Genomic DNA, 23,039 nt, shown 5'->3' with positions numbered 1-23,039 from the left:
TGGCCTGGAAACAGGTGCCCCATCAACATCTGTTGAATGAATTAGAAAAATAGTGATGTGATTGACTTCTGTCCTTTCCTGAATCATAGCTTCTCCCCCTAAAAGTGGCTTATTAATGTATCACTGAAAAAGATGTCTTGTGCTGCCATCTGTAAAAGGAGCCCTAAGAAGTCAGAAACCAGAAAAGGGAAAATGGTCTGACATCTGGGGCGGAAAGCAGTGACCGACTGACAAGGCGGGGTCAGCTGTCTTCCTGGCCGAGGGGCTCGCCCCCAATCCTCAAGAATTTCCTTCAATTTACAGTTTGCAGAGTTTGAAGGGGCTTGGGGAGGGGCTGGACTCCTGGTCTCCACTTTGGCTTCTGCCTTAGGGCTCTGTTTGGGGGCCTGCCTCAGTTTCTCCAAAGAAAGTAACTACTGGTGCTGGTGGTTCAGTGGTTAGCATCCCAAGTCCCGGGTTCAGGCAAAGTCCTCTGTTAGGGGGATCTCCTCCGCCCACACACACCCAGAAAGGAGAGAGATGGGGCACCAGACGCCCCAAGTGGCAGGTAGGAGGAAGGATCAGGAAACTCAGAGCCCCTCAAAGGTCCCACTCTAAACAACTCGGAGGATCTACTTATTGGTAAATTCGGTTTTAAGCAAAGCTTATAATCACAGGTAAGGTCAGCTTTAGATAAACCACTGTAGGCATGTTGGGTTCTCAATCAACAGATGAAGTCTTGTTTCTTCTGCCCTAATTTCTATTTCAGGAATCTCAAGATTGAGTTCAGTTTCCGCCTGACGCCCCAGACCCAGCTTCGGCCCGGCAATCTGTGAACCACGTTCCAGGGCTGCGTCTCCTCGGCTCAGAGGTTGAAGGCCACGATCAGCTTCCCCCGTCCCAACCCATGTGGGCAAGTCCACTGGCTCAGTTTGTGCAGAGCTGGGGTGCGCCCATGCCATGTGGGGGGCTGCCTTTAGAGGGTACGAGAGGAGGAAGTGGCTGCTTAGGGTTGACTCCATGACTCCACTGCGTCATCAAGGGAGTGATGCCATCAGATATGTAGGCTAGGGACCAGCCGCCAGGGCTCTGTGGCTGCGGTGCCTCGAGTGTAGCAGGAGCTCTCTGGCAAAGACGGGCTCCACCTGTGGGAGACAGAAGGCGGGGCGAGGAGACAACTTTCTCCCTTAACTATCCCCTGTGTTCTCGTGGGAAGTCACAGCCCTAGTGACAGCCCCCTCCTCACAGGGACTTTACATGCAGGGTCATTACAGATCAGAGGTCATGTAGCAGGTCAGGCATGGAGCTGGGACTAGAGGGAGTGGTGAGGGGCTGTGAGGAGGGGACTGAAGGGTGTGGTTCCCCACTGGAGCGAGGAGGTGACTCACGTGGGCCATGACGAGCCGCTCCTGGGGCTGGTCCGGGGGACCTGGGTACTCCTCACCGAAGCACAGTCGGATCTGGTACTCAGGCTCCGGGCGACCATCCTGCAGGTGGGCCCGCAATTCTACGGGCGCTGAGACTGTAGGGGCTGGGCCAAGATGGGGCGTCCCACCTGGCACCCACCTTGTGCCCTGCCCCATGCCCACAGGCTGTAAGCCCACATCTCCACTCTGTACCCCATGACCGATGCCCAGGTCCACACCCCTACACCTGTCTCATCTCCCACATCTGCGCTCACTTCCAGAGCTCACGCCCCGTACCCTGCGCCCTTATGCTCGCTTGCTGCCTTGCCTTTATGCCCGCCCCATGCTCACTGCCACTCACGTATGCCTATCTTGTATCCCGGGCCCCTGTTGCCCGCCCTATGCTCAGCACCCTATGAGGAAGGATCACACGTGACCAAGTCCTATGCATGTGCTCACGCCCATGCCCCGTACCCAACGTCCCCAGCCTGCTCCTTGCCCATGCCTCCTGTATGTTTGTGACAACATCTGTCCCCAGCCTCTTGAGGCCCGTGCTCCCACTCACGGTGCCTCTGTGCCATGTCCTTTGGTTCCGTGCCCACCCCATGCCCAGCACCCATAAGCCCATTCCCCTGCTCCCACAGCTTCTGTGCTCTCTCTTCTCTGCGCATTTCCTTTTGCCCACCCTTGTGTCCAGCCACTCTGCCCTGAGCCACCAGCAGCCCCATCTTCTTAATCTTACCTGCGAGGAAGCGGCGCGTGTCGAGCAGCTGGCAGGTGCGCTCGCGCTCCAGTTTGTTGGGCTGCTCGCGGTGCGGGGCAAGCGGGCCGCGCCAGTACACGCGGCCCTGGCACAGGCGCTTGGCGAACACGCCCTCGGGCGCCACCCACAGCAGCACGCCGCGCTCCAAGTGCGGCAGCAGGCGCCGCAGCACGCGGGCTCCGGGCGGCGGCTCCGGGAAACGAACCTGCGCGATGCGCGGCGGCGGCCCCAGCAGGCGCTCCGCAGCGGAGGGGACCGCTGCCCGCGGGCTCAGTCGGCAGCCCTCCGCCGCGCGCGCGGTGGCTTCGCGCACCAGCTCCGCGCCGTAGAATAGTCGCACGTGCAGCCAGCAATCTGAGGAGGCCGGAGAAGAGGCGCACGCCGGGCGTTGGTGGCGCCAGCTCCCACCTATCCCCCATAACAGGGCAGGGGACCCTGAGATCCTCCCGGCCCCCACCTCAGGAGATTTTGGCGGTTCCTCCCGATAAGTGATTATAATTTTGGTGGTGGTAAATCATTGCAGCTTCCAGTAGAAATGAACTGATAGTTGAGTTTCAAATCTTAGGGTCTGGGCCATCTGTACAATGAGGGCACCACACTGAGGCCCTCGCAGCCCCAACTTCTGGTACTTTAGAAGGCTCCTCCCAGCAAATATTTTAATGCTGGTGGAAAGAACAATAGCAGCAGAACAGCAGCCTCCCAGGGGAGGAGCCAGCAGCATGCTCAGTGATGAAAGCTGTGGGTTTTGCAGCCAGGCCCTGGGATTCTAATCTCTCACTGACACTTCAGAGCTGTGACCTCTTAGTAATTTCCCAGGTTACTAGCTGTGTGATTTTGGGCAAGGTTCTAAACCTCCGTGTCAGGTCTCTGCACCTGTAAAATGGGGTGATGGCAGGGTCAATCTCTCAGGACTGTGGGGAGAGCTTAGAAGAATGCCTGGAACAAACTAAGCCCGCAACAAGAGTTGGCTGCTGTTATTGGGAGTCCAGGCTGGGTGCTTTGCGTGGGAGACAGGCTAGCCGGCTCCAACCCCGGGCCTTCCCTGTTCTGTATAGTGATCCGAGTGGGGAGCCTTCAGGTTCCTTACCTGGGTTGCTGAAGGCCTCAGAGGGCACAGGACTCCAGGTGTGTACAGGGTGCTGTGCCTGGTATCCTGGGGGAGGAGGCAGTCAGGTACCATCTCACCCTTGACCCCTAGATCAAGGTCTTGGAGGAGGCCAGGGAGGGGAGGGGGCAGGAGTGGGTGAGGAGACCCAATACTTACTGTGATCAGCCAAAGGGCCTGGGAGCAGGGCGGCTGGTGGCGATGAGCCCTGCTGGGCCAGCCTGAGGGGCTTCTCCTTGTCTTCATCCTCTGTGGCGGATCCGGAGCCAACCTGAGCATCAGGAGAGAGGGTTGTGAGGGTGGGAGAGGAGTTCCAAGACTATGGGCCCTAGGGTAGAGGGAAGTCTGGGCAGGCTAATAGCCAGTTGGGGTTGACAGGGACTTTGAAGTTTCAGAGTTCAAGACCCCTCTCCCGACAGAGGTAAAAAGAGAGTTGATAGGGTTGTTGGAAGTGATGAGGTCAGAGATGAAGCTCGCCGTGATAGCGAAAAGGATGTTAGGAGTGAATGGGGAGATGGGGAACAGAAGTGATAGAGAGAGGAGGGAGTGATAGAGTGGATGTTGGTGGGGCTACTAGGAACAGTGGAAGGGACCAGACTAATGGGGGGATGGGGACAGAGTAATGAAGCACAGATGATGGGGGAGAGGCGATGCTGTGGAAATAGCACAGGTGATACAGACAGCGATGGAGGTGGAGAGGGAGACGATGGCGTCGATGGCCACAGTAAGAGAGCTAAAGGTGATGAAGGTGAAGGGAACACAGAGGTAGAACTGGGTCTCATGGGGTGACGGGGGACAGAGTGATGGACCCGATGATGATGGGGGCAGGGGGTGAATTTGGAGAAAAGAGGGTTGATGCAGAGTAATGGAGCTGACAACGATGGAGGTGATGGGAACAGGGAGGGAGGCAAAGTGAATGGAATGATGCAACTGAAACTGATGGCAGGGATGAGTAGGAGGGGTAGGGGTGGAGGGGATGAGAACGTGTGCTGGAGACCACAGAGAGTGTGGTTTGGGGAAGAGGTGACTCAGCTGGCAAGGCCACAAAGGCCTGGCGAGGTGCACTGACCCGGTCTGTCCTGCAGGCTGGCTCCGTCACTTCTCGAGGGGGCTCCCGCTGGCTCTGGGAAGTGCCCTTCTCTGCAGAGGAAGAACAAGCCCTGGCAACTGGATGGAGTAAGAGATAGCCTGTTGTTTCCTGGGCCCCCGGGGGAAGCCCCTCAACTGCGCTGATCCCAGACAAGAGTACCCCAGCTCGCTGCAGGATCTCACACAAGACCCACCTCTCTCTGGGCCTTGGTTTTCTCCTTTTCAAATGCGAAGATTAACTGGATGGTCTAAGGGTTCTTCTATGTTTACCTGCCCATGAGTTTAGGCTTAATAAGTCAACCATTTCCCATTTTACAGATGTGCAAAGTGAGGTGCTTATCGCCCAGAGAGCCGTCGTTGGCCACCACCTCCGGGGGCAGGATGATACCTGGGCCATGGGCACCGTCGGATGCGAGCCGGTAGACCTTGTAGGGGTTGGAGATGTCCAGCTGGCTGCGCTCACGCACCTCACAGAAGTCGGCACTCTTGTTGAGAGCGCAGCGAAGCCGAGTCTTCCAAGTGGAGGGGTCCTCCTTGTCAGTGCCCTCCAGGTGCTTGCCCTTGTATATGGCCCAGGCCTAGGGATGAGCAAGGGTACTTGGGGAGGAATAGCCTGGGGTGGGGGACTGGTGTTACACCGAAGGATGAGGGCCTGCCGTGCCTCCCACCCTTCCCTATCTCCCTCTGTCCCTCTGGCCCTCCGTGTCTCCATCCCTTCCTCTCTCCTCCCTTCACATTGTACACATATTTGTATCAGGTTGGCCAAAGAGTTCATATAGTTTTTTTCCATAAGATGGCTCTGGTAGCACTTAGTTGTCTTTAATTTCATTTGAAACAATTTTGTTAGATTATATTGCAACAGCTGTCATATCAGTGTGCATTTAAAAAAATTATCAAAATTGGTGAATTTTTGTGCAGTCATTTAAATATTGAAAATAGAAGGAAATCCACAACACTTTCAGGGTATTATGTGTTATTATTTGAAGAAAGGTAAAAATGCAACTGAAACGCAAAAGAAGATTTGGGCAGTGTATGGAGAAGGTTGCTGTGACTGATCGAATGTGTCAAAAGTGGTTTGCAAAGTTTATTGGTACTTATTGGCATTTTGGCCAAATAGTTCTTTGCCGTGGGGCTGTCTTACGCATTGGGAGACGTTTAGCAGCACCCCTGGCCTCTGCCCACTAGAAGCCAATAGTGGGAGATAGCCGACATATTCAAAATATCCAACTCAATGAAATTATTGGTGAAGATGAAAAATGTGTCTTTTATTTTACAGGAAAAAATTAATGTACTTTTTGGCCAACCCAACATTCCCTGTGCTCCTACGATGTGCCAGGTTCCAGTTAGGCACTGGCTGGGGAACAAGGCAGACGCTGTCCTTGCTCCCACGGAATCACGGCGGATGGGAGAAGGCAGCTGCAAACCGCTCAGTGGTAATAGCTATGTTTCAAACTATGGATTGTGAGAAATAAAAAACAAATAGGATGATGGGATATAAAATAATGGTGGTGTTTTTTTGTCTGGAGAACCATAAAACTAAATTCCTACCTATTGCCACATACAAAAAATGGACTCCAGGTGATTAAAAAACTAAAAATAAGAGGTGAAACTGTGAAATTAATAGAAGATAATGTGGGAGAAAATCTTCTAGGGGCAGAGAATGCTTGGAAACAAAACTTCAAAGGCATGGACTATAAGACAAAAAAAATGAGTTTACAATGTCTGAAGTCAGCAAGGGGCTAAGATCTGGAACAGACTTCTGCAAGTCAACAAGGAACAGAGAGCATCCCGTGAATAAAACATTCTCACCAGAGGCCAAGAATGAGTGGTTTACAGAAAAGGGAACCATAAGCCCACGAGCATATAAGTCCTTAAATTCATTAGACCCTGGCTGGTGTGGCTCAGTGGATTGAGCGCCCATGTCCGAACTGAAAGGTCGCTGATTCGATTCCCACTCAGGGCACATGCCTGGGTTGCAGGCCAGGTCCCCAGTTGGGGCATGTGAGAGGCAACCAGTGGATGTATCTCTCATCCATCAATGTTTCTCTCCTTTTCTTTCTCCCTCCCTTTCCCTCTCTCTAAAAATAAGTAAATAAAATCTTTTTTAAAAAATAAAAAATTCATTAGTGCCAGAGAAATGCAAATAAACATAGAGATAGCACTTGTGAGCTGGCACACTCTAGCAGCTGGATAATGCCAGCAGGTGGCTGGGATGTGGGCATGGTTGGTACGTGGGGGATGGGTGCAGGGCTTCTGGATGGTCATCTGGCATGCCTAGTTGAACTAAGTGTAAACAAATTCCAGTTCAAAAGGAATTCTCACAGAGGCTTATGAGGGAACCAGGGCGAGACTCGAAGTGCCGGAAGACAAACTCATGTCCCTCCCCAGAAAAGTGGGTGGGTGTGTGTGTGTAATGGACATCCGCTATGGAGTCTATGCAGCATCTAGAAGCATCCAGGAGCAACAAATTAAATGTACAGAGGACAAGAATAGATATCCAAAGTTTGACCATGAGTGATGAGCCACGGAATGAGGTCTACAATACAATATAATGTGCATTAGGTAAGAATACACACAAAACAGCAATGCTCACTTGCCATAAAGCATACACACTCAGAATAGTCATTGAACATGATAGAATGGCTTGCGGCAACAGGTCTAAATAAACACAGACGAGGGGCTACTTTAGAGAAGGTGATCAGAAATGGCCTCTTGGAAGAAGTGGCATTTGAGCTGAAGCCCGAATGCAAAGAATAATGCTGACAAAGAGCTGGGGGAGGGTGTTCAGGGTAGAAGGAAAAGCAAGTGCAAAGGTCCTGAGGTGGGAAGAGATGGATATATTCAAGGAAGGCCAGGAGTCAAAGGAGATATATTGCTTGCATTGATCGAGTTCAGGGCTGGGAGTGGGGGTTTCACAAATGAATCACGTGCTCAGTCATTGCCCTCAGAAATTCCAGATCTAGTGGGAAGCGTGGACACCAGAGCAAAGAGGCACATTCCTATGTTGGGGCCACTTGCCAGTGCTGAGACCTTTAAGGCTCGATTCTGTTGTCTCTGAACAGTGCCAGTGATTCCTAACCTCACGTGGCTGTGGCAGGTGTGAGATGAGTGGTCTATGTAAAGTGCTTAGCACTTAGTACAATAAGGGTGCTCTCACCCAGTGGTAACCCGGCCACAGGGTAGAGGGTGCGATTCCCGTAACGAGAGAGGGATCTCGGTTTGGTTCACTGCTGTGTCCCCAAGCACTTAGAGTGGTGCCTGGCACACAGGAGATGCTCACTGAGTATCTGGAATAAACCGGGAAGTTGCCAGGTGGAGCGACATTTCCTGGCAGCGGAAACAGCTTGAGCAAAGGCCTGGCGGTGCGTGTGTGTCTAAGGTCATGTGTACAGTAGAGTCTCATTACCTGCGGTAGTTATGTTCTATAAAGTCCACACAAACCCCCAATTAGTGAGTATCGAACCACTAGGGAAAACACACAGCTAGATTTCTACGAATCTCTGTTTACAACATTTCCATCAACTGATCAATACATAAATTTATTTTATGTGCATTTCTGCAGGATGCCGTCTTTGATATAAACTGTTGGTTCCTGGCTGAGAAAACTGTCACTGATGCCTGAACGCAGCTTATCCGACACATGTTCAGGGCAGGGAGGTGGGGGGGTGGGCAAAAGTAGGCCCACAGTTGTAAGTACACGAAACACAGAGTTTATTCTTGTATTCACTGCCCGTTGCATCATTGTCCATCCAAACAATTACAAACCTACTTTTGCCCACCCTGTATTTTCTCCGTCAGGCACATCACGGGCTTCTTGTGCGGAAGAGCCCTGGACAGCACTTCGGCACTACACAGGCTTGGGGCCGTTTTACATTGTAAAATCACCAACAAAAAGCCCAAAGGCGTTTAAAATGTGGCACTCAAGAGGCCGAGAAAAGGACATCTGTGTGTGGGATGAGAGCGGAAACAGGAAGGCAGAGCGTCACCTGTTCAACCTCAGCTGGGAACGTGCGCGGCCCGTGACTCAGACTTCTCACTCTCCCACGCGTGTCTGTGGATGGCCCCCAAAGTGCTCTGGGTACTGATTTGGGGATTACAGATTTCAGCAAGTGAGTGAATTTGCAAGTAAGGAATCCACAGACAAGGAGGGTTAACTGACTGTATGTGGTGGAGGGAGGGGGAGGGGAATTGAGGGAGGAGACACACAGGTACTCCAGGAGGGATTCTGCAGCGTAAAAGTGATGGGAAGGAGCCAGTTTAGAGGAAGCTAATGACGACTGAATCTGGATCACGAATGTCCCCAAAAGCCAAGCTTTGTCCCCTGGGATTTGGGCACCAGGAATCACAAGCCAGGAGTCACATGTGTGCATCAGCGGTGGGTTGAGGAACAGCCAAATTAGCCAGAACAGAGGGCCCGCCCACAGAGTCTGTTTTCTGAACAGCACATAAGTTTTAAGGGACAGGCCATGCAAACACTTATTCAATACCGACTGAGCACCTACTGTGTGCCAGACACCAGACTCGGTGTCAACACCTCAAGCAGCTGGCGAAAACAAAGTTGTACAAGGCACTTACAATTCATAGGGAAAATTGCTTCAGTGGGGAAAGCAGAAGGAATAAGGGATGGATGGGAAGAAGCACTGAGTTGGAACTTAATAGATGGATTAACACACATAAATGCATTAAATGCACGTATCAGAGAAGGCTCTCTTGAGGAAGAAACATTTATGCTGAGCACGAGGGCAGCTGGCCAGGTGAGTGTGGACAGCAGGGGGTGTTCCAGGCAGAGGGAAGAACATGTGCAAAGGTCCAATGGTGAGAGAGCCATGAAACATTTAGAAACTGAAAGAACTGCCAGGCGTGGGTCTCAAGCGGGGAGGGGAGGGGGTGGGAGAGGGGAGAGACGAGGCCAGGGAGGAGCAGTTCCTGCGGGGCTGCCATGATAAGTAGCTGGGACTTTATCACTAGATGGCTGAGGAGCCATGGAAGGATTCTGAGTAGGGAACTAGTGAGGCAAGATTTACATTTGGAAAGATCCCTTTGGAAGACTGAAGGGAGAGCTGGGCGACAGGTGGAAGCAGGGAGTTCAGTGAAGTCACAGTGGGTGTCCTGGTGAAAGATTATAAAATGGGTCCAAGAAGATGGATTGAAGGGGAGTTCTGTGGGAAGGGCCAGCAGGCCTTGGCAATAGAGTCGGATGAGACTGGAAGAGAGGGGAGCAGCCAGGGTTCGGGCGCCTGGCTCTGGGGTCTGGATGGCAATGGTGCAATATTCCATTTTGGGAAACAGATGCTTGTAGGGGCGAGCTGATGAGGACATGCTGAGTTGGAGAGGCCTAGGGACCGAGAGACCAGCAGCTTGGGGCTCCCATGCTAAGCCTGTGGAAGGGGAGAGCAGGACATGAAGAGGGAGGTCCAGCAGTGGATGCTGAGAGCCCCCAAACAGGAGAGGAGTGGGAGGCTGAGAAGCAGAGGCCACGAAGGTAGGAGGAAAAGGGAGGGCAGGGCGGGGAGTGGGGTGGGAGGCAGAGACTCTGGAAATCCAGTGAGTGTGTTTCAGGGAGGAGGAGGGGCAGGGGTTGATGACCAGGAGACTCAGTCCAGGAGAGGGGAGACCTGAGGACCCGGAGCTGGAGACACTGAGGTGTTTGGGGTGGCCTGGAGGTGGCCTGATAGATGGTTGGTTGGTTGCTGGTTCCTTACTGCTCACAGGAGAGGTTCTGGAGTTGAAATGCGATGGGAAGGAGCCAGTCTGGAGGAGGTTAATGATGACTGAAGAAAGGGAGTGCAGACCTGCAGGGGCAAGTCCCAGAGAAGGGCTGGTATTGGGAAGCACAGAAAATGTCCCCCGAGCTGCTGGGTCGAGGGTTCGGGGGTGGGAAGTTCAGGGAGTTCTCACAGTGGCATCTAATTTCCCCCTTCGGAGACGGAGGAGAGGCCCCCCGAGAGGTGGGGACGGTACAGGTCATGCTATTGCGGTCATTCTGATTTAAGAGGGTGTCCGAGGGTCTCCATCTACCGAGAACACTAGACAAGGCTGAGGCTAAGGGCTAAGCGAGTGGCCCAAGGTCACCCAGTGCGTCTACCGCTCTGGGCGCTGGGGCCGTGCTCATCCAGAGCCCTCCCGGGCCGGGGTCCCCCTGTCCCCGCCCCCTTACCCTGAAGAGCGCCGCGTCCTGCTGCGCCTGGTAACCCTGCTTGGCTGCGTGCTTCCAGGGGATGCGGAAGAGAGTCTTGCCCTCGTCCTCCCAGCGCAACCCCGCGTAGCGCCCGCTCTCGATCTGCGCCACCAGCCAGTCTCGGAGGCGCAGGGGACCCCTGGCCCCCGCCGTGGGTCTGCTGTCGCCGGGGACCTTCCCTTCCTCCCTCCGCCAGGGGTCGCCGGCCATTGGGGACGCGGTGCTCCAGGAGCCAGGTCTGGGGCGTGCGGTCAATTGGACCCCTGCGCAACCGGTGATCGCGGGGCCACCTGAGTGGCGCGTGGAGGCGGCGAAAGCGAAAGTCTGGCCGAGCAGGTTTCACTTTCCGTTTTGTCCCTTCTCCTGGGAGGCCCCTTCCTTTTGCCCCTCCCCGTACAGCCTGGCCCTGAGGGCGTCGGGCAGCTTGCAGGGATCAGCTGGAGCTGCCGTGGGCCGCCAAGACCCACTGAAGGGTAAAGTGTGCCGCAGCCGGGACCCTGCGGGCCCCAGGCCCGCGGAGGCGTCCCCTGCCCCATCCCTGCACCTGTTTGCTACTCTTCCCAGCCATCCAGAAACTTGTGGTCCCTTCTCAGAACCTGAACTGTAGAGGCTGGAAGGTGTAGTTCTGCTCAAACTAAATCCCCTCAGAATTGCAAACCCTCCATTCCAGACTTGTAGAAGCAGATTTTAACAAGTTCCCCATGCAGTTCTGATCCGGGTGGTCCATGGGCCATCATACTGGGAGAAATACTACCTCAAACCTCGGGAGTCCCATTTATTGGGGCTCGCCACAGTGCTGGGCCTGGCTGGAGCCTTTCCTGCAGCGGCTGGACTGGTTCTCACAACAGCATGTGAGATGAATACAGTTGCCTACTTCATTGTTAAGAAGACTGAAGCTCAGAGAGGTTAAGCCCTGTAACACGGCCACAGGGCTAATAGGTGGGGGCGCCAGGATCCAAACCCCGGTCTCTCTGCCGCAAGGGGCCCAGACCCTAAACTGTGCCCTGCAGTGCCTCCCAACAGCTACACCTGGAACTCATGGATTGCTGATGGGCCTGTGATTTCCCTGAAAGTGTGTGCAAATTTTCATGTCTATGCATTTTTCTAGAGTTTGTATCTTTCATTACATGGTTACATGGGGTTTGTGATCTAAAAGAGGTCAAGTAGCTCAGACTGCACCACCCCCTGCTGTGTACACGAAGCAGCTGAGGCTCTGAGAGAGAAACCACCTCTGCAACAGCAAGCAGCTTTGACCTGAGGCTGGAGCACTGTCCCTAATGTGTACTTGTGTGTGTGTAGGGGGGCATTAGGGGGGCATTATGCTCCCTGCCCTCTGTCCCCATGTCCCAAGCAGTCACCCAGTTCTGACACTTCTAGTCGTAGCCAGGCTCATTGGGTGCCCATGGGACATACAGCATTTCATATGATTAAATACAAGAGTATTTAAATAATACAAAATAATTGCATCAAAGCAGAGGTCTTCAGTGTGTCAGACAAACCCTCCGTTTCCCTAAGGGGTGGAATTGTAGTAATTAGGAGGGTGGGGTCCACGACCAGATCGCCTGGATTCCAGTCATGCCCCCCCCCCCACTTGCTAGCCGGTGACTTTGGGCACCAACCTTAGTTGCCACACCTGTTACCTACTTCTCAGGGTTGCTTGAGGATTCACTGAGATGCAGGTAAAATGCTTAGCACATTACCTGGCCCATAGCAAGCGCTCAGTAAATGCATATTATTGTTGTTGTTGTTGTGGTTGTTGTTGTGTTGGAGTGTGGTAAAAGTAATGATGGAAGCAGGTGGAGCATCAAAAAGGACCTGCAGCATCAGACCAAGGTGCTTTGTTTTGTGCTCTTGATGTCGGGGGTCATGGAGGCTTTTAGGTAGGGGAAGACACGGGCAGAAATAGAACAGCATTGTAAGCCCAGTGGGTGGTGACCCCACAAGCTAGCCGGGACTGCTACAGATCCCCTGCACTCTGATGAGTCTAGCCATCTTGCTCTCACATGGGGTCCTCCCTCAGGACCTTTCACTTACTGTTGCCTCCACCCAGAATGCTTCTCCCCAGATAGCACACCAGTTCACTCCCTCACTCCCTGCTTTATTTTTACTTTTGTTTATCTGACTGTCTGGTGTCTTTCTCATGAGGACATCAGCAGCACCAGGGCAGAGGTCTTGCTCCCTGCTGTATTCCCAGTGCCCAGCACAATACCTGGTGCACAGTAGATACTCGATGGACGTTTGTTGAATGAATGTGGAGTGGGAGGTTGGACAGCAGGAAAAGGTAATTTGCTCAGTCCCTCTAACCCCAGAGCTGGAATCTGGGTCTCCCCCACAGCCCTGAATACAGTGCTTGCAGCCTAATAAGAGCCCCAAGAAGGTGGCTATATTATTATGTCTATTTCAGACCCCTCACAACTCTGGGTTAATTTTAGTCTAGGAAAAGTCAGCTCCAATGACCTCTGTTCATCCTGGAAGTCAGTTTGCTGCTTTACTGGGCTGCCTGGCCTTTAAACTCTAGGTGGGAAGGGTCATTCCCACTAGCTGGGGATGGATCCCCCTCTCCAGTAACCTCCAAGATCAGAAGGGGCTGCTTCTTAACAACCATCATGCCACGCAAACAGCCTAGGTTCATACCCGGCCTGCCCTACCCCAGTTGCGTGTCCGTGGGCAAGCTGCCTGCCTCCGGATTAAGTGAACTCGGGTGTGTAAAAGGTCAAGCATGAGGGAGGCATTTACCAGTTAGTATTTTTGAGTAGGGCAGGGGGGGGCGTTGGAGAGGAGGAGGGCCTCTGGGAGGAGATAGGATTCAGAGAGAAGGAGGGCCTACTCAGAAGACCAGGGCCTGGGGGAAAACGGGGAGGGAGGCAGGGAGTGTCGGAGAGGTACTCGGAATTCAGGCCCGCGGGCTGCAGTTTACCGGAGGACAGCCGGCTCCTCAGGCCCCAGGGGATGCAGGCCTCCTCCTACCCCAGTTTCCTGCAGGCTTCTGGCCCCTGGCAGAGTCCTGTTGTCCCACCTTTGCTATAAGACTTGGGAGGCAGTCAGACAGGCAGCTTCTGTGTCTCTTTAATATCCTCCAGGCCCGTCCAATCCCCACCCACCCACTCCCACCGACTTTAAGAGGGGAGGCCCGGGTGCCCCCGCTCCTAGCCCAAGGACTAAGGCACCAGATGGCTGCAGCAGCCTGGCCGGGACACAGAACAGAGACGCACAGACAGAGGACACACTGCTGCAGACAAGCAGGGCGGCATAGGGGACAGGGGCAGGCATCAGGCCACTGCGGGGCTCCCACGGGCTCTGGGCCCTCCTGGAGGCCGTGGGAGGCCCAGTCGGCCCCTCGCAGGGGACCAGTCGGGAGGAAAAGGGGCGGGATCCTCACTTGCCGCCTCTGCGGGACAGACACCGCGGGAGGCAAGAGAAAGTCTGCTTGACGCGCGCCAGCAGCGGCAGCGGCCGGTGGGTTTCCCGGGGCGTCCGCGGCACCAGGCGCTGCAGCGTTCCCTCCGAGGCTGAGGACTGCGGCACCGGGGAGGCGGCGGAGACGGCAGAGCCCTGCCGGCAGCGCTTGCACAGTGGCAGCAGCGCGCGCACCTCCTCCTCGTCGCGAAACGGGCTCTCTCCGAAGCGCTCCTCCAGCTGCCGGCGAAGCTGGGGTGGGGGTGTAGGGGTTCGTGGATCGGTGCCAAGCCGCCGGCCCGGTCCCCTCCCCAGTCCTCAGAACTTCCGCCCTTCAGCGAGCTTTCCACACCTCTCTAAGCCCCTCCCCTTCCCCAACATCCTCTTAGCCTCCCTTCTAAGTTTCCATCCCCCTCACGGAGCACCCCCATCCCCCCGCCGTGGGTCCCTTCCCTTTCCCTTTCCCTGAACCCATTTTCCTTTGACGCTCTGTCTTCCAAACCTGCTGAAGCGAACCCCCAGCCTCCACAGTGGAGACCACGTGAACCGCTTCCCCCTGCACAGCAGCTCCGCTCACACGGGCTTCCTTCTCACCTGCCTCTTTCCTAAAGCCTTGCAGACAAGCCTCTGGGCATCAGCCTGCCACCTGGTAAGAGCCTGTCTGCACTTGCTGCTTCTCCCTTTGTCTCTCTGTCTCTCATCCCCTGTTGTGTCCTGACATCTCCATATGCCACCTGCCCAGTGGGCGTAAGAGGAAAAACTGCTTTGGCCTCATCAAGGACGCAGGGATGGAGTAGGAGATGGACATTTCTCCCCCAAGGGGCCAGATGCTCAAATGCCTTCAGGTTCCAGGCAGGCAGAGCAGGCAGTTCTGGGGCCCAATCAAACTGAAGGGTCCATAGTGTGGCCCAAAGGCATTTAAATTCTAAATTAAAAAGGTAAAGAAAACATCTGGCTATCCAAACAAAATACACCTAGGGGCTGTATTAACTCAAGGGCCATGAGTTAGAGACGTCAGAGAAATATTCCACCAGGTCTGAAGTACAGGCTAAATTCTTTCCAATATGTGCTCAGCCCAAGAGGGGAAAGAAAAGCCTCTCGCCCTGCCCCAGTGCCTGCCCCGGCCCCTGCCCCAGCCCCTACCTTCCGGGAGCTGCCCCAGCCAAACTCTTCCAGCTGCTGCCTAAAGCCTGGGTTGGGGTTGGCGATGGGCCGGGTGGACTTGATGGCTTCAAGCACTTCCCGCCAGCCTAGCCCGGTCACAGTCATCACATAGGCTGTCACGATCGTGGTGCTTCGGGAGATGCCTGCAAAGCTGGGGCCACCCCCCACCCCTCAAGCTTCAGGTGAGGCCCAGTCTCCTCCACGCCCCCATCCCCACTTCAGCTCTCCTGCCCTTGACCCCTGAACCCAACCACGAGGAACCTGCCAGGACCTGTCTTCCCACCTGCAGGCCTTTGCCCGTTCTGTTCCCTGGGCCTGGAGAACCCCCCAGGCACTCCCCCACATTAGAGGCCCGAGTGAAACATCATTTAATTCATTCAGTCAACACACATTTCCCGATCATCTGTTATTTCCAGATACTGGGGATGGAGTGGGAAGTAAAACAAAGACAGTCTCTGTCATCCTGGTACTTACAGTATGGTCAGGGGAGACAGACACTAACCAGGGAAATGAGTGCATGTGGTGATAATTGCTTTGAGGGTGAGTTCAGGGGCCAGGATAATCTAGTGGGGGGGGCTGGGGAGGGTGAGGGAAGGTGCTTTCAAGGAAGTGACCTCAAGCTGGGTCTTGAAAGAGGGGTAAGGATTAATAAAGAAGGTTCTGGGCAGCGTGGAGGAAGACCATGAAGTGTGAACCTGGTGGACCTGAAGAACAGGAAGACAGCCAGTGCCCTCGGAGCAGGGAGAGGAAGCAGACGGGGGAGAGACAAGGCTGGAGGGGGCTGGCCTGCGGCTGGGGCTGCAGCGCTGGGGGCGTGCTCAGTGAGCAGCTATGAAAAGAATGACACCCACTGCGCCAGGAGCTCCTGGGGAGACTCAGGGTCCCGTCTCCCAGCCTGGGGCTCCCCACTGCCCTGTGCTACCACCTCAAAGGCTTGGAAGGGAGGAGAGCTAGAACTATATCGGAGGGTATTTGGCTACCTGCATGACTTCGCCTGACCCTCCCAGTAGCCTGGCATGTCGGCATTGTTTTCCCCACTTTACAGATGTGGACATGGAGTCTCAGGGGGAAGCAGCTCTTTGGCTATGGCCACACAGCTGGTAGGGGACAGAGCCCTGATTTGAGCCCCCTCTCAGTCTCTCTCAAGTGAATGGTGGATCGTCGGCCCTTGTGACAGCTGGACAAGATCTGTCACAGGTTCCTCCTTCCCCACGGCATGAGTGTGTGTTCAGGATGGAGGACAGCCACTGCCTTCCTTTCTCCCCACTGCCCTCTTAACTCACCAGTGCACAAGGCAGTTCCCCCCATTGAGGCGGCAACAGTGGATGAAGTGGACACATTCTTTGAAGTGCTTTTTGCTGAGAAGAAAGCAATAGGGTAGGGAGCACTGGTTGGGGGGGGGGATTGTCTCCTAGGAGTTGTCCCCTTCCCCATTTATGGGATGGCAAGAGACGGAGGACAAAGACCCTGGGGTCTTTAGGTCAGTAGCACGTGCCGTGAGCAGGAGCCAGTAGTGTTATATGAGGTGGGGATGCGTGTGAAACCATAAAGGTGGCGCTTCGCGTGGTGAGAGGGGCCAATCATGGCAGATCCCACTACAGCAGAAGGAGCACCTCCCAGTGCGTCCTGTAGACTCTATTTTCACGGGGTGTTTGATCTTGACATTTCAAGGACATGGGTGGGAGAAGACACAGGAGTCCCCCTCCTCTGGGGTCTGCAATCAGAGCATCTGGGGACACCAATGGTCAGCAGTGGGGTTAACAGCGAGATTCCCGAGGGGCAGGAGAGTCTTGTCTGGGTCCCTCCCAGGCTGGAGGCACTGCTGCTAACATGAACCAGAACCCCAGGTCCTGAGCCCCCACTGCACGCAGGCCAGTCCTAGATCCTCACTCAGTCCACACCATCTGATCTAGCAAAGCCTCCTGGGTACCGATGGAGCCCGCTTTCCCTCTCAGAGAGGGGAAGTGATTTGTTCAAGGTCACACAGCAAGTAAATGGCAAAGCCTGGACAGAACCCAAATGTCTTAACTCCAAGGCCAGGAACCAGCTGAGCTTGACCTTTTCAAATCCGCTGGTGCAGCTGATCCTTTGAGACAGGGCACTTTCTCCAATTCACAGCAGAAGAGACTCAGCTCTGGGAGGTTAATGGTCTTGGTCAGGGGCACAGGCAAAGCCGTAGCTGAGACAGTCAGACTTGGGGCTGGGTGACCGTCTGTGCTGGGGTTCCACGACAGTTTTCTGACCCAAGTCCTCTCTGTCTCCCCTCAGACCACCTTCCATCCTCCCTCCCACCACCACAAGAGGCAGCTGTCTGTCCATCTGTCGGCCCATCCCAGGGAACTTACATGGGTACCTCAGGGGTGTCAGCCACTGGGATGCGAAGGTAGGTTATGCCCTGAAAGTACAAAACACACACAGGCGGTGGGGCAGGGGGACTGGCTTGCCCCCCCTTTTCCCAGCCTGGGTTCCCAAGCACCGCCTGACCCCAGACCAGTTCCTGTTCCTCTCTGGGCCACGACTGTCCTCTCTATTCAAAGAGAGTAGATGCCATCTGAGGGCCTCCCAGCTCTGACCATCAGTCAGATTCTAGAACCTTCTGAGAACTTGATAAAAATTATGCAGGGGCCTTTCATTTCATAGCCAGGGAAGGGCCACTTAAAGTGACTCCCCTCCAAATGAGGATTACAAAAGTATGTAGTAAGAAGGGCAGATTTTATTTCCTTAAAAAGAAACAAAGATTATGAAAATAAGTTCACACTTCATGAATTGTGTTATAGTAAACTTTGTGCTAATTATTAAAATAATGAAGGAGTGAATTGTCAGTTTTTCCAACCAACTTGCCCCAGTGTCCTTCCCTTCCTGCTTCATCTGCATGCGAGATAATAAAGATGATTTTTGCCCACATTCCAAGAACCTCCTCACTTTTCTCAAGGACCTCTCAAACTCATTCGATATTCAAATGGCTCTTTTCAGGTGCCTGGCCCACCAACAGCCAGTGGCTGAGGGATCTCCCCATTTGTTCATGGCTTCCTGTGAGAGTCCAGCCTTTCTCTAAGTCACTTTCCCCAAGGTCGCTCAATCCAGATAATTTTGCAAGGTTTGCAATTTCATTCGCAACACACTTGGCCTTGCATTTGCATGGCATAATCAAACCCTGGCTGGTAAAGTCACTGAGGTATGAAGCGAGAGAGGCGCTTGTGAGACTAGGGGAGGGCTGCTGGAGCAGGGGTTCATTTTGCAAGCAGTCATTTCATTAGTAAGTGTACTCCTGACTCGACAACTTTCCCCATGCAATCTAGTGACTGCATACTCCAATTACTCCAAAACGAGTCTGTTCTCTACAGCAAAATCAGGCTCCACTGACCCGGAATTTTTTTCTTTGAATGACACTGAGAAACACAGATTACTGGAGGTTGCTCTTAGAAGTCATCAAGTCAGACGCATAGAGAAACTAAGGCCCAGAGAGGGGAAGGATCCTGCCCAAGGTCACACAGCAAATCCATGGCAGAACCTGGTATGAATCTCAGATCTCCAGAGCCTTTTCCCACCCACAGCTCTTTCCCTTCAGTGGGTGACAGAGGCTGTGTAAGGAGGAAGGAACTCTGTTTATGGGGTAAGATATAATTAACCTAGTATTATAGCAGTTGTAATTTGTTAAGCACCTATGATGTGGCTCTCAGTAACTCGGCGAGGTCGGTACTATTACAAAGTTTCCTTTATAGATCGGGCCACGGAGGCTCGGAGAGGTGAAGTCCTGTGCCCAAGGCTTCAGGTAGTGAAGATGTGAACTCGAGCCTTTCGACTCCAGCACCTGTGGCTGAATTTCCTGCTTTCCTCCTCTGGGTCAAAACACCCTCACTCCCTTTTTCCCGGGACTCCATAATACTCGGGGCAGATGGGGCTGAAGAATCAGAGTCCCGGAGAGGTGAAGTCCCAGCCCCAGGTCACACAGGAAGACCTAGAGTTCAGAATCATCCACGTGGGGTCATCTGCTCAGTTGGGCAGTGGGAAGCCCACATGGGAGCCTTTCCATGCCTCACGTGCGAGGCACTTTGGGCCAGCTCCTTGTACAGCTCCTGCGTACAAATTCCAGCTCCTCAGCTTCCTAGATGTGTGAGCTTAGGCAAATTACTTTACCTCTCTGGGTCTCAGTTGCCACATAGGGATCAAGTAGGGGTGCTAATGTACAACAGGCCAAGTGTTCAACCCAATGAGTTAGCACGGGTCAGGAAGGCAGTGTAGGCCCTGGCACATAGTAGGTACATGATAAATGGGCGCCGTGGTGGGTGTGGAGCCCCCCGCCTCAATCAGTGCCCAGCTCTGGGATGAGGGTAAGGAGTACCTGCAGCAGAGGCTGGGGTGACTCATGGATGGAGATGATGTGCGTGATTTTGTTCCGGCCCAGCTGATCCGGGTCTTTGGCATCTGAAAGAGACAGGGAGCTTGAGCCAAACTGGCAGGTGTGACTTTTGTGTTCCTGATGAGCAACTGAGGCGGGACTCCCTGCCCAACCCTCCTCCTCACCTCACCCTCTCCACCTTGGCGGACTTCTGCCACTCCCTGCACCTTCGCCACCTCCCGCTCCTACCTAGCTCGACAGGTCCTGCCACACCCCTCGGCTTCAGTCTTGCCTCTGAGGCACCCTCGAGTAACAGCTCGGCATCTCCCCCACCTTCCCATGCTATTTTTTTCCATCATAAACACCCTTCCCTGGCATATCCTTGACCTAGTAATTCTACTTCTAGGAATCTTGTCTGCAGAAGGATTAGCTCACATGAGAGCTGTGTGTGGAGGACGGCAGTCTCTACAGTGCTGCTTGCAACAGTAAAAACATCAGGAAGAGTTAAAAGCAGGAACAAACTAAATGTCCATCCAAGGGGAGCTAAATAAAAAGTGGTATATTCATACCTGAATACTATGCAGCCACTAAAAAGATCTCTTATGTGCTGACGTGCAAGGATGTCCGCAATATATTATTAAATAGGAAATACAGGGAACAGAACAGCATGCAGAATAGCATTCCATTTTTGTTTTAAATGTTGTACCCGTATTGACAAAGAGATGAAAAATGACCCAGGGGTATGCCTCACACTGCTATTAGCGGCCATCTCTAGGGGCTGGATTTCCAGTGTGTGCAGACCTTTTATAATCAGAGTAAATAACACATCTCCCCTCTCTCTCCACTTGTCCACATTCTTATTCAACCCATCTACTGAGGGCTTACTGTGTGCAGCCATGGCTGGGCATAGAGGTATGGGGACAACTTCTGCCCTCATGGGAATTCAGACCTTATTTAGTCAAATACTCAGAAATCAATGTGGTGTGAGCTGCTGAGGTAGCTGCAGGGAGGAAGGGGCCGGGATAGAGCACCTAAGCCCATGAGGGACAGGGTGGATGGGGAAGCCCTGTCCCGGTCCAGATGCCCCTCCCTCCCTGAAGCTCTCTCTGGCTCTGCAGATGGAAGGGACTTTTCTCACCTTTGCGTCCCATAAGCCCTTGACCAGCCTGTCTCTTAACACAGGCCCGGGACAGGCAGAGTGCCATGGCTTTGGGGACAGAGTAGGCAGTGCTGACCAGTGAAGTTTCTAGGGTAGAGTCCAGTCTCCAGGACTTCTCCTCTGAGGAGGAGGTTGTGGGGGGAAGGGTCCCCAGCTCCCCAGCTAGAAGCAACGTCTCCAAACAGACCTCCACCAGGAAGAGGCTCAGAGCAGATGCAGACTTGCTCAGTGTCCAGTGTTCTGAGCCCTTTGCCCTGGAGATGCTTTCCCCACCCACGTCCCCCTTTGTCCTCATGAGCTCTTTCCCCCTCCCGGCCTGGCACCACTTCCCTGCCCCCAGCCCCATTCCTGAGCTCCTCCAAGGTGCGTGGGCCAGAGCATGAATGATGGACACAGGCCTGCGGCAGGCAGAGTGCCAGGGCCTTGGGACAGAGTGGGCAGTGCTCACCAATGAAGTTTCCGAGGTAGAGTCCAGGAAGTACCTACAGGAGAGATGGCAGGGTCAGCCGGGTAGGGGAGCAAGCCCTTCCCACCCGACGGCTGGAGCCCACTGCCTTCTCCATCGCATGAAGGGTGTCTGAACCTCGGGACTCAGGGAGCACTATCCTCCCTCTGGTGGGCCGGGATTCTGTGAGAGGGGCTGGGCGGGCACGAGGGGGCACCCAGGGAGGCCACCTTGGGTAGGGGTGAGAGGAAAGAGCAGGGAGGGCACAAAGACCTAGGGGGTCGGGTGGGGGGAGCAGAGGGGAGAGGGTCGGTGAGAGCTGGACTTGCCTGGGTGGGTTGGGGAATTCTGAGGAGGGAGCAGGAAGGCAGGAGCCGAGGAGGGAAATAATGGAGAAACAGCCCCAGGGGGACAGTCGGTGGAGTCAGAGACAAGGGAGACAGAGAGAGAGGAAGGGAGTGAGAGAGAGAGAGACTCTGGGAGTGACAGGGAGCCACAGGGAGAAATAGTCAGAGAAACAGGCAGAGAGGGAGACAGAGACCAGGGAGAGAGGGACAGGGACATGTACCGAGACAAAGGGAGACGAAATTGGAGAGAGATGCAGCCCCAGGAGACACCCAGCAGGATACGATCTCAGACAGAGTCGCAGGGAGACAGAGATAGGGACACACAGCGACTCGGCGACAGCCAGAAGGTCAGAGGCGGGCAGAGCGAGCCGGTGGGAGGCTGGCGCTGCGGTCAGGCTGGGGGCGGGCAGGTGCGGGCTGCGAGATCCCCGCCCACCTACCTTGGTCATGCCATTCCCCATGATCCCAGGGGCTGGGGTCCTGGCGCAGCCCCAGCTCGCAGCCGGGAAGACTCTCGGGTCACAGCTGCCTTGATGGCCCAGGCCCGGCGCCGGCAGCCTGAAGGGGAACAGGGGGCCTGGCGTCCGCGGCCCCGCCCAGCCCTGCCTAGCCGCCGCCGCCGTCACAGCCCGCCGACCCCAGGCCACGGAGGGATATGATGGTAGAGCCGCCACCGCCACAGCCGCAGGCTCCTCCTACCCCTTCGGTCATGTGGGGGCCCCTCCCGTGGGTCGCAGCGGGGGGCTGGACAAAGCCCCAGTGTGCCGGGCCCAGGGCCCGCGGGACAACGGCAGCTTGTTGGGGCCTCGTGGGGCCGATACCTCCGGAGGTGGGGGCGAGGGCCCTCCCCCCACCCTGGCACTGTCAGGCTCGGGCGGGTGGGGGGCGGAAAGAGCCTTCCGCTGGGGGCGTAGGGACCCAGACCCCAGTGCAGGCTGTGCCTGGACTTCCCTATGGGCCCTAGGGCAAAGTACCTCAGTTCCTCTGGCCTCGGTTTTGTAGCAGAAATGTGAAGGGGGCTGGACTTGCATCGCTATGGGTCCTCTGTTCTCCAGATTCTGTTTGAAATGAGAAAAGAGGGTAGGTAATTCCTTCCTTCTGCGATCCCCTCTCCTGCTCTACCAACCAACCATGCCCCTTCCCCGCTCACACACAGCCATCTGTCCTCGCAGCCTTCAGTCCATCCATTCATTAGTCTGTCCGTCCATTCAGCCATCCTCCTGTCACTTCCTCCCATGTGCTTTGACCTCTCTGTGGATGGTGCCATTTGGGTCTGTTCTGCTGGGAGCAGGCACACCTGCCCTTAGGCCCCCAAGAAGTCAGAGGTAAATGTGAGGTGAGGGGAAGGGTCCCCTGAAGTAAAGATTACAACAGGATGTATTTGGAGGCAAGAGTCCTGGAAGGTGATTCTGGAGACAAAGTTTCCAGCCCCTATTCCCCTCTGACCTGCTGGGTGACCCTTGGGGTCTCAGCTGCCCTGTGTATCTCAGTGTGTTGAGCCCTTCCTGCTACTAGAACCAAAGCTGGAGAATGCAAAGTAAATCCTGTGATCCTGAAACAAAAGCAGCTGAACCGGCTTTGCTCCTCCAGCCTACCCTGCGCCCCCGCCCGCCCCCATCTGTAGCAGTGGGTGACTGCAAGGGAATGTCAGTGCAGAGCAGGACAGAGA

At 54.6% G+C, this 23,039-nt stretch overlaps 2 protein-coding genes across 5 annotated transcripts; both read right to left on the bottom strand.

Annotated features, from left to right (window-relative positions):
* Positions 1 to 615: 615 nt before the first annotated feature.
* Positions 616 to 10,834, bottom strand: LOC123814860 (interferon regulatory factor 4-like). Of its 4 annotated transcripts, none has more exons than XR_006785001.1 (8): positions 10,500 to 10,834; positions 4,731 to 4,920; positions 4,323 to 4,420; positions 3,413 to 3,524; positions 3,236 to 3,301; positions 2,128 to 2,502; positions 1,368 to 1,466; positions 616 to 1,124 (listed from the first exon to the last, which is right to left on the bottom strand). XR_006785001.1 is itself a non-coding variant. In XM_045832963.1 (8 exons), exons 1-8 carry the CDS (start codon positions 10,728 to 10,730, stop codon positions 1,047 to 1,049), a joined length of 1,293 nt encoding a protein of 430 aa, XP_045688919.1. In that variant the 5' UTR covers positions 10,731 to 10,834; the 3' UTR covers positions 616 to 1,046. The 4 variants fall into 4 exon arrangements, 3 of the variants coding, with proteins under 3 accessions (XP_045688919.1, XP_045688921.1, XP_045688922.1); XM_045832963.1 differs by having other exon boundaries at positions 1,368 to 1,510; XM_045832965.1 differs by having other exon boundaries at positions 1,368 to 1,486.
* A 2,802-nt stretch (positions 10,835 to 13,636) lies between these two features.
* LOC123814862 (dual specificity protein phosphatase 15) lies at positions 13,637 to 22,048 on the bottom strand. Its single transcript, XM_045832968.1, has 7 exons — positions 21,811 to 22,048; positions 21,027 to 21,060; positions 19,423 to 19,505; positions 17,426 to 17,475; positions 16,364 to 16,438; positions 15,060 to 15,231; positions 13,637 to 14,168 (listed from the first exon to the last, which is right to left on the bottom strand). Exons 1-7 carry the CDS (start codon positions 21,829 to 21,831, stop codon positions 13,896 to 13,898), a joined length of 708 nt encoding a protein of 235 aa, XP_045688924.1. The 5' UTR covers positions 21,832 to 22,048; the 3' UTR covers positions 13,637 to 13,895.
* Between the last annotated feature and the right edge of the window lie 991 nt (positions 22,049 to 23,039).

The sequence above is a fragment of the Phyllostomus hastatus genome, unplaced genomic scaffold, assembly GCF_019186645.2.
Source record: "Phyllostomus hastatus isolate PE091 unplaced genomic scaffold, TTU_PhHast_1.1 phas_contig_17, whole genome shotgun sequence".
Taxonomy (NCBI): domain Eukaryota; kingdom Metazoa; phylum Chordata; class Mammalia; order Chiroptera; family Phyllostomidae; genus Phyllostomus; species Phyllostomus hastatus.
Note: the sequence above shows the minus strand (reverse complement) of the source record. Positions and strands in the feature narration are given on the sequence as shown.

Bases quoted from the DNA above. Each gene is read 5' to 3' on its own strand.
- LOC123814860 (XM_045832963.1), bottom strand. From the start codon at position 10,730: ATGGCCGGCGACCCCTGGCGGAGGGAGGAAGGGAAGGTCCCCGGCGAC. The intron at 3,525-4,322 runs GTCAGTGCACCT...CCTGATGCTCAG, and splicing joins CAGCCTGCAGGACAGACCGG to GTTGGCTCCGGATCCGCCAC. The intron at 2,503-3,235 runs GTAAGGAACCTG...CGGCCTCCTCAG, and splicing joins TGAGGCCTTCAGCAACCCAG to ATTGCTGGCTGCACGTGCGA.
- LOC123814862 (XM_045832968.1), bottom strand. From the start codon at position 21,831: ATGGGGAATGGCATGACCAAG. The intron at 19,506-21,026 runs GTGAGCACTGCC...TGTCTCTTTCAG, and splicing joins CTACCTCGGAAACTTCATTG to ATGCCAAAGACCCGGATCAG. The intron at 16,439-17,425 runs GTAAGTTCCCTG...CTTTCTTCTCAG, and splicing joins GACACCCCTGAGGTACCCAT to CAAAAAGCACTTCAAAGAAT.